This window comes from Leopardus geoffroyi, chromosome A1, assembly GCF_018350155.1.
Source record: "Leopardus geoffroyi isolate Oge1 chromosome A1, O.geoffroyi_Oge1_pat1.0, whole genome shotgun sequence".
Lineage (NCBI taxonomy): Eukaryota > Metazoa > Chordata > Mammalia > Carnivora > Felidae > Leopardus > Leopardus geoffroyi.
In genome coordinates, this window is record NC_059326.1 from 64,099,592 (window position 1) to 64,117,546 (window position 17,955).

Genomic DNA, 17,955 nt, shown 5'->3' on the forward strand with positions numbered 1-17,955 from the left:
GGGCTCGAACTCATGGACCGCGAGATCGTGACCTGGCTGAAGTCGGACACTTAACCGACTGCGCCACCCAGGCGCCCCTCAAGGTTGTTTTAAAATAAAAATTTATTAATATCATTATTTTTGTCATGTCCAATTGATATTATCAATATGAAAAAAGCTCCATCATTTCTGTTTACATTTTTTTAAAAGTTTATTTATTTATTTTGAGAGAGAGAGAGCAAGAGCGAGCATGTGTACAGCAGGGCAGGGGTAGACAGGAAGAGAGACAGAATCCCAAGCAGGCTCTGCACCATCAATGCACACCATCTCCTGAGCAGAGATCAAGAGTCGGACACTCAACTGACTCTACCACCCAGGTGCCCCCCACAATTCCATCATTTAATTGGAAGGGTCTAGTTAAGAATTGTTTGATCCACTTTTATGAACTGGTCATTGTGTATGCAAAATTTGGGGTGAAGCTGGATATTCCTTGAAAATTCTTTTGTGTCGCCATATTGTCAACAGTGGACTCTCTTTTCATCTTTTCAAAGAGATTCCATTGCTGTAGAAAAATACAGATGGTTCATATGGATAGTTGTGATAGTCTGCTCAAATAGAGGGAAGAAAAATTATATTAAACATATGAAAATGTTTGTTGAAAAGTCTCTGAGACCACTTTATTATGACTTTTATTTAAACAAACAAATTGCTCAGAGGAAAGTCTTAAGTGGAGAGAGTATGGAATGTTCAGGGTGTGACCTCCTATCTCTTACTTTTCCCCATTTGTGCTCTTTGCAAATAGAAACCTAGTCATTCTTCCCTGTGTGTGTCATTCATATGCCTTTGCCATTTCTCCTGCTGGGATGTCATCCTTTGCTCTGGAGTTTGCGTTAACTACGTCATCTAGGACCTATTCTTTCCGTAATACTTCAAGGGCTAACACAAGCTCTAACTTCTTTAGTTTTTCCCCAAGTGTCTTAGTCAAGATGGACTTCTCTGAATGCTCAGTGTTTACTACCTGTGTTATTCCTACCTCTCACTTGACATACACAGTTCCTTCTAGCTATCCCCATAGCATGCTAAACCTCTCCTTCATTCCTAGGATCGTGACTGATGAATCTAAACATGTGTATGCTTACTAAGTTGATACTGTATGATTATCATTTTGGGAAGATAGTAATTTGCAATGACTTTAACCACCTATGCAATCACCCCATTACATACAACACAATTTACTAGACCCTTGTTTAGGTATACGTTGGTGAAAGCTGATTGTGTTTTGTCTACTTGCAAAATATTTTGTCAGTTTAGTTGTTTATAATGTTTGTAATTTTGACTTGTGTGGTTAAAATATATGTATATGTATTTTATATAAATATATTTGTATATGAATACATATTTAATGTAAATACATATTTATATATACATATATATGTTTTATGTAAATACGTATTTAATTACATTTAATTATATATATAATTTCCTGATCCAATATGTAAAAGATATTGTTGGGACTCATTTGTATATTATATAAAATGAAGTAAGTTGACTCAGATAATATGGATGCAGACATGTGTCATTCAGCAAGACTTGGTAACAAAGTGAAATGTGTATTAGCTTTCTTTAGTATATTGATAAGTGATGTTAAAACACAATCTTTGGTTGGGTCTTTTGAGAGAAAAAACATTAGAGTAGTCTATATTTACATGCTAAGCATTTACCAAAAAAAAAAAAAAATACTGTAGCTGTGCCAGGGTATATTGTCATGTACCCTTAAAGGAACAATATTCTGAACTCAAATATGTTCAAATAGTTATGGCAGATCATATTGTGACCAGGTTACTAACTCATATATCTTCCACTTTTCATTTTGTTAGCTATACTCAGCGTGTGGTTGGAAATGGAATCAAAGCCCAATCTGGAAATCCCGAAGTCAAAGTCAGAGGAACTGATCCTGTGATAAATCAAATTATTGATAAACTAAAGCACGTTATTCAGGTAAGTGACTGAAACTCTATTTATTGGTATAATCAATGGTAAATAATAAGTGGTCACTTTCCATTACATGTGATAAATCTGTTAATCCTAATAGTCCTATCTAAGAGTGAGTATTGGAATAAATTATTTGTATCTAGAATTTTAGAAATATTCGAGCGATTTTCATACAGAATCAATGTACAGTAGTATTTCAATGGAGGGCAGTCTGTATCTGTGAAAAGGAGACATAGCCTCAGCATTTTGATATGTGATGAAAATCTCAGGATAAGCTTCATCCCAGTGAATAAGCTTTAGACATGGAGTCTACTGTGACAATTAGAGGAAACAAAGAACAAGTAAGTCATTTGCAGGCAACTCTCTGAGCCTTGCTGTGAAGATTTTTGTTCCATTTTCTATAAAAGTTGTCGTAAATGAATAATATGCATTTTTTGTATTTATTTTCTGTATCACGTTTTACATGTTACCTTATAATCTACTTATAATCTATAATCTGGTTGTTTATGAAATACTTCTGTTTTATCTTTAATAATATGTCATCAAGTGAGTATATACTGCTGTTTTTAACATATAACATATGAAGCATGAGAATTTCTATCAAAAGAACACTTCACTGAACTAATCTTTTAGTTAGAATCAAATATTATGTTACATGCTGTGAAGGCCACCCTCCATTCTTCATTTGTTGGAGTTTGGGGTAAGAAGGACTATTTTCTAGTTATTAGTCTTTTTATAACAATCTGTACATATATTTTCATTTTTCCTAAGTAGAACCTTGGATGGATAGTTGATTCTTATGTCTAATAACTAACATAACAAACTTAAAGTACTGACTCTATTAATATTCAAATATTCTAGAGTCACTGGTATGCTTTTCATAGTTGCTCTGCAAAACCTAAGTTTATGTAGGGTCTGTTCTTAGGATTCCATTTTTATCAAAGTCTGTATCTTCATCAAAGGAAATTCAAGAAGGATATCAGGGTCTGTGTCCAACATTTATCCCGTCCAGGAGGCAATAATGGTATTTTGCTTATTCTATGACTGGTGCGTTGGGGAAACAGAGCTCTCAGCCTGTATGGCAGAACTGAAAGTTAAGTTCCATTGAGAAAAGTGTAAGAGAAAAGTGGTGTCACATCTACTAGTGAGTTAAACCTCACAGCCTTCCCTCAGAGAGACACTTCCCAGATAAAGTAAGTCCTTTATGCTGTTATTACGCCGAGTGTTCAGACATTTCTTGGACCTCAGTGGTTGTGGGATTGTGTCAGGAGCTAAAGTGACACTGAAGGAGGTATTGTAGTGAGCAGTATCAACTAGACCATAGCCTGAGGCAGAATGGCTGAGATCAAGATGGACAAACCCTGTTGTCGTCAGAAGCAGTGATATTAAGCCCAATAGTAAATGTCGCTCAGGCATTCAAAAGGAGGAATTTTTGGAAACTTGATTTTTCATAAAAAAAAAAAAACAAAGAAGACCTCCAGGTAAAATTAGTCCTGACTCAGTGAGAACCAAATGGGGATTCAGGAAAATTTAGGGTATTATTTTAATTCTTGAATTTCCAGTGGCTCCGTAAACAATTTATTAGGAACTTGACACATAATTGTTGAGGTTTCCCAGGAAAGAGACGCTGGGACAGAGATATCTGTGCAGGAGATTTCTGGCAGCGTGACGTTATAATCAGTAAAAAGACCGGAAGAAGTGGTGCCTTAAAGAGAGAGCAGTTGAACTTTATTGTGGTTGTAATGGAAGCCTCATCTGAATCCAGTAGGAATTCTGGAGGCTTTCAGCCTTTCAGTTTGGCCTGCGTTGGATGAGGAATTGGATCATTGGACCAGTAATTGGATGAAGGCTGCGAGGGTGGAGGTGGGTGGTACATTAACTCAGCTCTGAATCACGAGCGGCCAACAATATAACCTGTGGCTGAAGGAACGAATGCCTTGGTCTAGCCAGCACTTCCTAGCATCATGAACCGTAATAAGGTGTGCAGATCTAGATTATTCAGAAATTCAAGTGTTCACTGGTCATAAAATCAAAAGAGCTTTAAGATGAGTTGGTTTCTCTCCTTGGGATATGGCAAAATTTTAGCGGTCTCCAAAGTGGGGTAAGCAGTCTCCAGAGAGTGTACAGGCTACACCACTGGGGGGAAAAATAAAACTTCAGTGTATATTTATTCTGACTCATTATGTTAATTTATTTGGTCGTAGGAAGGCGGGTAACATATGTAAGAGGGCAATGGCACATGGCTATAGTGTAGAAGTATGTAGATATATATGTCAAGTAGGTGTGCATTCAATACATACATGATGAAAACCTGTTATAAGTAAAAGGGATGGAGCTGCTATATAGGAAAGAGTATACAGACATAAGTAACCATATTCTTGAGGAAATAAGTAGATATTCAAAATACAAAGGTTTATAAAAACTCTTAGGAAACGGGTTCACGGATATGTTGTCCATTCAGCCTAACATCACCATCTTCTTGTTTCATAGGTTTAAAGCCATATCCTTTTCAAGATGGCAGAGGGAAATAATCCCACTTTTTTTTTAATCTCCTGTGTTAAATTGAGTCCCATTCTTTCATCTTTACATTTGTGAAGATCTCCAGTTATTCATACTTAAGTTTTGTTCTAGAACTACAAGAGAATTTCATATAAAATGCTCTTTTTGAGGTCTGCCTTTTTAAAGTCTACTAGGATGATGATTGAAATTTAGATTTTTATTGAAGATAGCAGAAAGTCATATTTTGTACAGGTGACATGAAAATATTCACACTTAATGTCTTAGAACACGTTCTTTCCTAAGGCAGCTCTCCTGGAGATGAAGGAACATTTTTGTTTTCGCTAGACTTATGACTATTGATAATATGTGTGTGCCCTGGCAACTATCAAGGGACAGTTATAAAGACCTGACAAAGTGTCAGGTCTGAAGAGTTTCAGAAAATTGTCTTCTGTAAGTGATAACTTCTTAATTTTGGAGTAGTGTGAGACAAAGGGAGGAAGTAGAAGTAGGAATATATTTCAAAATCTAATCTATGGATTTAGATCATCACTTATTTCTCTTTGGCTAGACCTCAATCTATTTGTTATTGCGATGGATATTAAGTGCATTTAACAGTTAAAATGACATCTCTCATCATATGGATAAGTAAATGTTCCTCTTGTCCTTTTCCTTCTATGTAAGTATGTGGAAATAAACCAGCCATATTTATTAGTAAATTGGCTCCATACAATTAGCCTCCAAACACCTTTCTTTTGGCCTGTCATTGAACTGTACCGCCTTTCCTACCCTGTAACCTCTATAATTAGAGTCACTAACTAGACAAGTGGGTAGGAATTTTACTTTAAGAAATGGTACTTTTTAAACGTCTTAATAGCAAGTACAATAACTATAGCTGACAAATGTTATAAAGAAAACAAAACAGGATGAGGTAGGAAAAGGTACTTCAGAAGCATGTGTTTTGGGAGGCGTTAAAAGGAGGATATTTGGGTTGGTGTTAAAGAAGGAAAAGAAAAGAATCAGGAAAATCTGAGGAACTGTGTTTGGTGCAAAAGGAATAGCACATACAAAGGACCTGTGGCAGAAATAGGTTTATTGTATTCAAAGAACAAACAGAAGCCCATGTGGCCAGAACAGAGTGAGTGAACGGGTAAGAGATAGAGATTCTGAATTAAGATTTGATAGTTCCAGCAGGGAGTTCAGATTTTATCCTAAGTGGGATGGAAAGCCAAAGACTGTAGGCAGAGGATGATATAATATAATTAATGTTTTATAAGGGTAGTTTTGGCTTCACTTTGGAAATGGACCAAAAGTAGAAGAAGAACAAACATAGAGGAAGAAAGTAACAAAACAAAAGATTGTGGCGATTGGGACTAGAATAGGAAGAATGGCTAATACGAGAAGCAGGGAGATTTCGATAAATAGGAGAAGGAGAGTTACTCAGGATTTGTTGATGGATTGGAAATGGGATTGAGAGGGAGAGAGCAAGGATGAAAACTACATTGGGTGGGATGATAGTGTGATTAAGTGAAACAAGGAATTCTGAAAGTGGAACAAGTCTGGGGTTTAGTTGTTGGAGTTAATTGGAAATTATGGCTCTGTTACATTTGAAATACATCAGACTCTCAAGGGGAACGTCCAGGATTCAGTGGCAACCACACAGCAAGAGGTGCCCGTTGGGAGCATCAGCGTTAGAAAATATGTAAGTCGTGGGACTGCGAGGTGGCCACCTTCTTGTTATAGAATAAATTCTCAACAAAAACTATTAGAGGATAATATAAAATAAGCAGAATCATATGAGAGATGTATATTCTGAAAGTCTAGGAAAGGAGAAAGTATTTATTAAGTGTATGTGATACCACGTAGATAGAGAGTTGATCTAGGACAGACAAGGTATTTAGTAACATTAACTTTTCTTTTACTGAAGGATAATCAATGTCCATTATAAGAAATTGAAATGGGTTATTTTAGAAAATTTTCAAAATGAGTGGAAAATAAACAACTAATACTTGTAAAACAATAAGCAGGATCAGGAAATAAGCAAGCCTTCTAGGCTCTTGCTAGACTTAATTATACATATAATTAGATCAATACTTTTACATTTTTGGTATAACCGAATGAGATTTAAGAGTACATTTATTTGGTTTTGTGTCACAGAGTACTCACCTAACAACACGTAACATATTTGTTTCCATAAAATAAAATGCTCTGCAATGTGGTTGCTGGTGCCTGTATAATATTCTATCATATGGAAGGACTATAATTTTATTTAATCTAAAACTGAAGTTGGATATTTAGGTTGTTACCAATTTTTCACCGTAATAAATACTGCTAATAGGAATGTTCCAGATGTAAATTGTTTTATAACTGTTTCCCCTTGTGATATATTTCTAGATGCTATAACCAAGAATCTATTCATTCATAATTTTAAGTATTTTAATAAATATTGCTAAATTTTTATTCAGGAAAATTCTAAGAATTTATACATGAAGTGAAGCGCAGGATATATGTCAACTTTCTCAGCATGTTGAAGGTATAATTGGGAATTTGGCAGTGATTACGCATGGATGGTAGGAAAATCACATGGAGTTCTAGAGACCGAAGTAGCAATCCTTTAGAAATGTTGGCTTGAACTGGTGTCATCTGTGGGTACTCCAAGTATGGCCAAAATAAATATTTTAACTAGAAAATAGTTTAGAGGCACCTGGATAGCTCAGTTAAGCATCCAATTTGGCTCAGGTCATGATCTCACGGTTTGTGGGTTTGAGCCCGTGTCCTGCTCTGTGCTGACAGCTCAGAGCCTGGAGCCTCTCTCACGTTCTGTGTCTCCCTCTCTCTCTGCTCCTCCCCCATTCATGCCCTGTCTCTTTCTCTCTCTCTCAAAAATAAATAACATTAAAAAATTTTAGAAAATAGTTTATAAAAAGTTTCAAGGCTTCCTAGAGGAAGATCCTAACAGACACAACTTTAATTTTATTTTGTTTAGGACAAGCCCTCTATTTTTAAAACCTACAAGACAAAAAATAAGTTGCTCACAAGATCTCATATACATGGAGACTTACAGATTGTAGGTTGGACCTCAGGGATCTCAGACACTTCAAAGTCCCCTCCTCCTCTGTAAATCCTTCTGAATTGGGAACAAGAATCTTGGAGAAAAGAGGACAATCATGCCTGGCCTTCTGCCATCTGTGATTCTGACCCCTTTCTCTGGAGAAGCCATTGTGCTAACATGCTTCCCAGGGGTTTCCTACATTTTAAAGCCTGTGCTGCTTGAGGTAGACAAGCTTATACCTTTGAAAATTACCTGTGATGAGTATGGTGAGGAATTTTATAAAAGGAGAAGTTCTAAAGGGTTAACATGAACTTTCTTAGATGTTTGCATCAGACGAAATTGCCCTTTGATAATAGATTGTAAACAATACTTGATTCCTCTTATAGTGGCTGAGGAAATGTATGAAAAATTTAATTCAGATTTCTTCTCTTAGCAAATTTATTTTAAAACTTCTTGTTGTTCATATTGACTAAGCTTGTTTAGGGCAGAGTTGTCAGCCAAAAAATCACAGTTTTACAGCAATTTATCTTTAAATATTAAATAATATCTATCATTTTTCCAAAAAAGAAAAAAAAAAGTGATGTCAGCAGTTAAAAACCTAACTGTTGAGCATGGTTAGTTAGAAACGATAATGACCCATAGCTTAGAAATTACTTTACCTACTTTCAATGTGAAACATAAAAAGTAATATAACAATAATTTTCTATAATTCTTTTATTGCAAAACCAATAAATGCTACAGTGTTGTTAAAAGTAGTGGATTTAAGTAACATTTTACTTCTTCAAACCTCCTAATTCCAATACATAAGAGAACATTATCAGTTTCTATTAAATATTCATTTTTATAGAGAGACTAAAACTTCCTTGGAAATATGTCTTCATGTGTAAAATAAATTTGATTTTTAAATGTGAGAAAAAGCAATAATCATAACCATTTGCTTAAAACTACAAAATATATAGACATTTTATAATATGTTTTTCAATACTCATAACGTACTGGGTTCAAGCAGAGATGAAGTCTTTTTTATTTCATGTAGGAAAAAACTGTGCTAAATTGCCTTTTTTTCTTTTTTCCCATTCTGTTCCTAGAATACCAATATGATAAATAGTAACTTTAGAGCTGTAATAGAGTGAGAAGTTCTAACTTAAAACTTAGTGGCAGTTAGGAGGTTAGTGTTTATATATACAAAAAATATATATGAGATTTTTAAAAACATTAATATGTTGAAGTTTCTGAATTCTGAAAACTGCCTAAGGTTTTTTCATTAAAATACTGACTCTAATACACATTTTAGAAACTTTTTCTTACTGATAATAGCTTATAATAGTGATGCAGAACCAGTTAATCACCACTGATTGGTCAGTGGTATCAGGTGATTCTGTGAATTTCTTTCACTTCTACAAACTTCTTTTCTTGCTCTGAGAATTCACCACAGCACTTTGACTTATCTGTATTACGCACCAGTGTCAGGCTTAATCATATTGATATTCCAGAAAGATAGACACCTTTTGATTTTACTTAACTGTGCAGTAGTAACCAAAACACATTTAGTTATCTTTTGGTTCAGATGAAAGTATTTGAAATGTACTCAATAACTTGGAATGGTTATCTAATTTAGCAATTAGCTGGTCTGAATAAATTCAATGGAAGGTTGCTTTTCTAGAGTGTGTAATAATGCGCTAACTTTACTATTGGCCATTTCATTAAAAAAAAATCAACTGTCAGCATAAAACCAACCATTTCAATTAGTGTACAATCAACTGGAAATGAAAGGATTTGGGTTGGCCATTGATTTTTTTTTTTTTACTTAAAGTGTATGTAATTGTTTTATGTTGGATAAAATTTTACTTTATATTTGCTTGGATGCTGCTGATTCAATACATAAGAGAATATGTTTTGGATATTATTATTACCTATTAAAATTTGAGCCATTTATCTACCAGGTTTTCCATTTCTCAAACATATTGCGAGAATTTTGAACACTAGAACTTTTATACTTTATATTTTGGTGATTAGGTAAAACTAGAACTATTTATAGGCTAAGATCTTTAATCTTTCTGTTTGAAATATAACATGAAATATAATTTCACAAAACGAGATTCCAAATTATAACCATCTCCCATAAAAATTTATATTTATTGCAAAAAATTGAAATAACCAGAATTTGAATTTTTTCAGGAACTACAAAATGTCAAAGAACCATAATAATAATAATAATAATTAATTAATAAATAAATAGCAAAGTCCCTTTTATTTCAATAAAATTCACTGGCCACAATATTGCAGTATGCTAAAGAGCATGACTTTTGAGTTCCCACAGGCATATGACTAGATTCCAGCTCTTGTAGATACTAGCTGTATGTCTATAGTCACCTTAATTAACATATTTTGTTATATAATCAAAAAAATAAAAAAATCACAAGTGTGGTAGGATGTAGAGAAAGTGAAACTCTCAAACACCACTGGTCGAATGTAAAATCATGCAACTACTTTGAGAATTAGATAGTTCTATTAAAGGTTAAACATAGAGTTACCATATGAGCCAGAAATATTACTCCTAGCTGTATACCTAAGAGAAAAGAAAACACGTGTTTACACAAAAACCTGTACATGAATGTTGATAGCAGTGTAATTCACTCATAATATACAGAAAGTAGAAACAATTCAAATGTTCATCAACTGATGAATGGATAAATAAAATATTATATATCTATAAAATGAAACTTTGTTCAGCAGTTAAAAGGGATTACTATGGATAAATGCTACAACATAGAAGAACCTTGAAACATGATAAGTAAAAGAAGACAGTCACAAAAGATCACATATTGTATGAATCCATTTATATAATAAATATTAATAAGTATATTTCAATATTTTGACATCAATTTTCATTTCTATATAGAACATTATTTTATACTGGCAATAATTGTATGGCATACTGAAGGCTTATCCTACGTAATCCTAACAGTTTTGCAAATACTGTGCTAAATAAAATACATAATTCCTTTTTAATTTTAATATCTGAATGTCTGTAAAGTTTTATCAATTTTCCTCTTTTACTTCCTGATCCACTCAGTCTGATTGCTGCCTCCATCACTCCACTGAAATTCTCTTGCTAACGTCACTGATTATCTTTTGTTGTTGTTCAGAATCTAATAGCCTTTTATAGGTTGTTATCTCTCTTGAACATTTAATATCACTTATCTGTGCTATTGACTATATTTTCTTTGTTCTCACTCCTTTGATTTCCTTTCAAGCTTTCTGATCACTCTATCCCAGAATCTTTGTGCCTTTCTTTAATTTCTTTAAATCGAATTCAATGGAAGGGTTTTATAGATAAAGTTAAGGAAATATAAAAAAAAATAACACACAAAAGAGAAGGAAATAGAAAAATGATGAGACATTAGAATTTCACTCCAGAAGATCCAAGTAATAAGAATTTCAGAGAAAATAACCAAACTAATAGAAGAAATTTATCAAATACCATTTTTTTTTCAAAAGTAAGGAATCATGACTCCAAATGGAACCCACCAAGGATCCATCACAATCAATGAAACATACACCACACACAAATAATTGTGAAACTTCTGAATATTGAAGAGAAGATATCAAAATCTTCCAGTGAAAGAAATAAATATATATGTGTGTGTCTATATCTATATCTATATCTATATATATACATATATATGTATATATATATTTATATATGTGTGTGTAATGCATACAAAGATAGGGTTAGATTTATAGTTGCTTATCAACAGGAATGCTAGACAAAAATGCAAAAGCAATACTTTCTAATTATAAAGCAACTGATTTCTGGCCTGAAATTCTATACCCAGCTAAACTAGCAGTCAACCATGAAGATAAAAAGATTTTCAGAGAGGTAAGGATGCACATATACGTATTTTATTATGCTTTTTGTAGAAAGCTCTTGGCAATGGGAGTAATAAAAAAAAAAAGAATATATGGGGTTTAGGAAACTAAACATCAGATTGAAAACATCAGAACAGGGAAAAAGGTGGCTGTGGAAGGGAATTTTATAAGCTAAAAGGAAAAAAATAGTAACTTAAAGTGATATGTTGGGGTCACCTGGGTGGCTCAGTCGGTTAAGTGTCCGACTTCGGCTCAGGTCATGATCTCATGGTTTGTGAGTTCGAGCCACATGTCGGGCTCTGTGCTGACAGCTCGGAGCCTGGAGTCTGCTTCAGATTCTGTGTCTCCTTCTCTCTCTGCCCCGCCCCAACTTGTGCTCTGTCTCTCTCTGTCTATCAAAAATAAATAAATGTAAAAAGGTGAGATGTTGGAATGTATGGAAAAGATATTACTAAGTGTTTGACAGATCTGCTAAAGCATTTGAGAAAAAAACAGGGTAGATACATAGAAAGATGTGATAGATTCAAGGCAATTGATAGATACCATGACAATTATAGATTATAGGGGAAACATTTTACAGAAAAAATATAATCATAATAAGATATTGCTCTGAAGTAAATAGTAGATTTGTAGATATGACTATTACATTAATAAAAACCTTGCTAAAACTATATTAGTTGGATGGGAAAAAGAAATGGGGAGTTGGTGGTATAACATAGAAAATCGATAAATATTGCCAAGAATTGACATTCAAGAAACAGAAAAACTGCCTATTTACTACAAGTTATGTAGATATGTAAGGTTAATACCAGAAAAATCCATCAGGTTGATTACTACTGCTTACAGGAGCAGGAAACATGGCATATAAAGTGCTTGGGCTTAGGAATGCTATTTTTTCTTAACATAGACCTTTTGGTACTACTCAGTTTTCTATTAGATATGTTTATTACTCTGATAAATATAAACATGATTTTACAAATGAAAGAGAAACTCTACATCAGAATTTATATGGACCTGCTTGATCTCATCTTCCATGTCTCAAGCCTCATTAGCTAGTTACTCCCGTTTTCTACACAAACCTGACATCTAATCTCCCTACAGATGTACTCCTTAATGTTTCAGTTTTTTTCAACTGTTACTTCTAGGTGTTTCATCCTGTCTTAAAAACAAGAGAAAACAAAACAAATTGTTGTAGTTTTTAATTGCAACAAAACAATTGTACCTATTTTTTTCTTTGTAACTCCTGGTTATCCATCATGTGTCAGGTTTTTTCTGACAAAGAACCTGTGTGCTCCCGTGTTCTTCTTGGCACTCTCTGACTTACGAGAATACTTGTTTAGAAAAGAAAAATCAAGGAATTAAAAAACTGGGGTATTGGATGGTATTGACTGTGGCCTCTTTCTCTGTATCCAAATATCTTGGTTAGTCTGCTGTTTTTTATTATTTCTGACCCTAACCTTTGTCTTCTTATTCTGACTCTAGTGTTTTGGGCTTATCACACAAACATTGCTAATTTTTTAGCTTCAACTAGGCTGATCTTCGTGCTGGTAAAATGAGAAACCTTTCCTCTACCTTTTCTGCATGTTAATTCAAGTTCATAGTTCAAACACCCTCACTGAACTCTGAATTCCTAGGGTCATAATAGTTTATAAGGCTTCCCAAATAGCCCAGCTTTTCTCCTCTTATTATTCAGTTTTCTGGGCCATGTACAGTCCTCTCCTGGCAATGGCCAGAAATTGACTCCAAATACCCCAAAATTTAGCATGCAGAAAATAATTCACCTGATTTTCTGAAGCACTCTTAGGCCACACATAAATTTTAACTGGCTTATGTGTACTGTCAGCTTTCTGCAGGTATGTTAAGAGTCTGTAGTGGCAGACTCAATAACTGTACTCTGTAATTACTTAACTATCATTTTATGAATGTGGTTTGAAGATGTAATCCATCAGTGCAGAGGAGTTTCAGGATATATTTCTTGCAGTTCAGAAGCACTTAACCAGATGGCCCCCTATAGTTTTGGAGCAGTTAATGCACCTTGAAAGTAGGCTGACAGTAGCAGAATATGGTCATGGGGGATTGACGGGAAAGTCTCTTAGGCACAGGGTATTGCAGTAGTGAAATAAATACTCCAAAGAGATTTATTAAAAACTAAACTAAGTAAAAGTCCTATTTGTAAAATTAAAATATGAATTATAATAACCTTAAGAACTATGATAACTCTTATGAATATAAGTTCTGCATTTATTATGTATTTCACATTGCTATAATGGAAGCTTAATCAGTTTCATTAGAAATAAAACAAATCATGAGTTTTATAGGAATGAGTGTGAATAGGCATTTATATACCTTTTACAAGTCAGGTCAGTTACTCTTTCTGAAAATGATCATTTTGAAATTTTATGTCTGGAAATTTATTATCAAACAAGGCCTGAAACTCATTAAACAGATGGTGAAATCTAATTTAAGTTCCTTTAACATTCCTTTTCTTTCTATCTTATAAAAGCAAATGAGCTTGTCGTCTGTTAATTATAAAAGTCAAATCTGAATCTATTAGATACATATGTAACAAAACAAGATAGTTGCTAAATTTACTCGATCCTAGTGACTTTCTATTGTACACATTCATTTTTAAGTTAATGATAAGAAGATCTTTTCAAGGTTTTTGTAAAAGAATCACATTATCAGAAAAGTTTACATTTCTAGAAAATAAATATGTTCTTAATGCCCTTAATAAAGCTTGAAGACCTAATTTTTAGAAATTTTAAAATATTTGATTTGCACCCATTAAAATGTATAGAGTTTAAATTTCATAATTCTGCATCTTAGAAAATGTGGAAACATGCCTCAAGCCTATCAAAGTGAGTTATTTATATACCTAAATTCTGATGTAAGCAACAATATTGTGTTTTATATTTTAATTGATAAATATTGAGTAGCAAAATTATCATATTTCATCCAAGGACATTACATTACTACTGTAATGAGTAGTCTTATTACAAAACTCATTTTCCATGTCTGTTTCTCAAATATACTCATAACTAGAGTATTTGTCATGTTTCTATGCTAATTCATTAAAGTGTCATGTTTCACCCATTCTTAGAAGACCTTTTTATCTGACACTTTAAAATGTATTGCAAACCTATAAATACATTTCTTGGGTTTGTAATAACAAAAATATTGAGAATATTATCCATTTAAAACAAGCCTTTATGTAGATCATCATTTATGATGCCTTTGACTATAATCTCCATCATGTCATGGGATATACCTGTTATTTTCTCATTGTGACTAGCAGAGTGCAGGGAAAGATAAGAAATGTTTAATATATATCTACTGAATAAATAAATGAAATTTATAATTAAGTCGATCACTATGTGTAAAATTTAAATGGAACAGGAAAATGCATCTTCCCAATTATCAAGTTTTAATAGAGACTATTTAAAATCAATCTAATTACAAATACTATGCTTTCAATCTTAAATTATAACTTTAAAATTCTTCTTCTATTTTATTCATCCATATATTCATTCATTCACTGAACAAACACCAATTTCCTCACTAGGTTCCAGGTATGTTAATAATACAGGGAGTAAAAAATATGATTAAATGAGGGCATTGATGAGAGTGAATATATTATAGAAACAATACCTGTAGCAATTATGATGTGGTATGCTTCTGAGTAAGTAGGTGAGAGAAGGCTGACAGAAGACTGATACTATCTCTTTACTTTATTCAACTAATGTTATTGAAGTTTTATTATGGATCAGGAAATTTCCGAAATAGTAGGTTCACAAAATTGAGTAAGACCACATTTGCTTATAGTAAAACATTTATTTCCATAATAAAAAGATAAAGGGATTCACTTTGTAGATTTTATACTAAGATTTCTGATCTAGCTTTGCAGAATTAGTCACAATTTTAAGAACCTAGAAGGCATTTAATTGAGAGTGAATATAAAGCAAATTACCAGAGGACATTTAATGAAATACTGTGGTACAACTTTCTTCAATTAGAACATAGTTCTAGTTTGTTTTAAAGATATTATAACTTGCACATAGTAGATGTAATGACTGAATAACAAATGCTCAACAACACCTTCGTAGCAGTTAGGCTATTGTCACAATAATTTTGTGTTAAGAAACCATGCAGAATTTACTGAGATATACCGATAAGCACTTTTTTTCTTGTTCATGAACCTGTGGTCAGCTACAAGTCACCTGATACAGGCCATGCTTGGTTGGGATTTGCTTAAAGTCCAGATCTGATGTACATGTTGGTCATCCTGCTGAGATCACAGAACCGAAAGCATGTTGTTATGGTAGAAGTCAAAAGCACAAGCCCATCTGTGCAAAAACATGCCACCTTTTTCTGTGTTTGTTCCTCTAAGATATCCGTTTGGCCAAAGCAAAGTCAGACAGGAAATACTAAAGCCAAGCAATGGAAACGTATATCCTCCTCCAGGGATACAGATGGGGAGAGAGTAAACAATTGCTCAAAAATGATCTTATCTACCAACATCTTCTTGAAGAGTTAAAAATAATAATATCATGACATTGTTTTCATTTGTGTGAATAAGGCTTTGCATAAGCACAGCGCAATATAAAAATACTATTTAAACTCTTCCTCTATATTTATAACATTGCCACATATTTTCCACTTTGAGTATATTTTTATAAGCCTTCTTTGCACCAATCTGAAAACTTTGTATTTCAATTTGATCAGGAAAGGCACATCAACTTAAATCATCATATAAAATATTTCTCCGTATTTTGAATGTTTTGTGCTATTGTTAATGTTTTGTAGAGAAAACTTGAACTGATAGAATTTATTGCTAAGTTAGATACTGATTTATTTTGATGAACTACAAAAATCAGAATAAATTTCTAACAGAGAAATTACCCTTGAAATACTAGTCTTAGCTCCAAAGGAGATTGGATTTTTATGTTAAACATTTGGATTGTAATTGTTTTGTTGGGATTGGCTTATTAAAGTATAATTAGTAACATTATCAGCAGAAAAACATGCTGTGCTATAATTAAATCATTTAACTAATCATTTCTTGATGACTTAATATTCTAGATTTCTCAATTCATTCAAGTAGATAAGAGTTCTCTGTAAATACAATTTATTATCGATAGTTTGCTTTTCTAGAAATGCTTGAAAATTTAGAATTCTGCCTTAATATTGTTAACAAGATGCCATTCTGATATTGATGCATTATGTTTATCTATAAAACGTGAAACAGGACAGAAATATAGGATGATCAGAACATTTGCAACCTATTTGCCTTTGCAATTATCAGTAGTAGAATTCCTTTTCTGTCTTTTGTAAAATAGAGAGGATTTTGGAAATGTAAAAGTTCCAGGTTCAATCTAGGAAGAACTACTTTTATACTGCTGTTATGTTACAGGATACCAGTGCTTTCAAACATAATTTTTGTTTCTTGCGTTCCATGCTTAGAATTTGTTCAACGAAGCCAGATATTAAAACTAATAATATAGGACACTGAGTAATGCATAGAATTGTGGAATCATTATATTGTACACTTGAAACTAATATAACACTGTATGTTAGTTATAGTACAATTAAAAAGTCTTAAAAATAAATACATACATAAACTAGTAGTATAGAGAAGCAGTTGGGATCTCCTCATTCTTCCCAACCCATGAAATCTGTCACTGGAATGAGGAGATGGAAATACAGCCAGTTGGACTATGGATTCTTTGCTCATGATTATATATCTTCTTTTAAGAAGATTCCTCAATGGGCAAGAATATGAAAGCATGCAGAGAAATACTTGAGTTATCTTGAGTTATCTAAAGCATATCTAAAGCATATCCCTAGCAAACTCGATAGGTAGATCCATTTAAGTGAGACAAGCTCAAACTGATTTTGCACATAAGTGCGTATATAAGTTATGTGTACACACACACATATCTGTATACTCTCAATCAGCTTTCAGTTACTAAACTGTTAAGCTGAACTGAATGATCATTCTAATGTTTTTAAGAAACATGTTAACCTGGCACACAGACTGTCTTAATAAGAAGAATAACAAACGACTTGCTTGTTCTTAATACTTCCTTACATAGCGTGTCACCTACTTTCTTCCCCATGATGTCCCCCACTAAACTGGTCTCTAAAGATCTGTCCCACTCAGAGACACTAGTTGATATTGTTATTGTAAAGGACTTCAATAAGCATTTATTTTACCTATTTTTATCCTAATGTAATTTTCATATCATAGTCCCATTGGATCAAGCAGTAGGAGTTACATGGAATATCTCTATATGACATCATAGAGTAAAGAAAGGAAAGTTGTATTTGGAAAGTGATCAAGTTGATAGTGTCCCTCAACTGACCAAGGGCCATGAATTATGTTTCAGTATAGGAGGGCTGGAGTGAGGAGTTCTAAAAGTTTGTTTGCTTGTTTGTTCGTTTTGGCAGCCAACAAATGGTCACATCGCATGTTTCAGGGTTCCAAAGGATCCTCATGGTGGTGCAAATGCAGGACAAGAGGAGACACTTAATTGTGCTCTAGGCCTTAAAAGGAGGCCAGAGCA

At 33.4% G+C, this 17,955-nt stretch overlaps 1 protein-coding gene across 1 annotated transcript in view; it reads left to right on the forward strand.

The window, feature by feature from the left end:
• The window catches only part of GPC5 (glypican 5), a 1,411,748-nt gene that overhangs the window by 470,383 nt on the left and 923,410 nt on the right, over window positions 1-17,955 (forward strand). Inside the window, exon 6 of the mRNA XM_045480577.1 lies at window positions 1,857-1,977. Within this exon, the coding sequence (XP_045336533.1) occupies window positions 1,857-1,977 (121 nt within the window). The remainder of the gene's footprint in view (window positions 1-1,856; window positions 1,978-17,955) is intronic.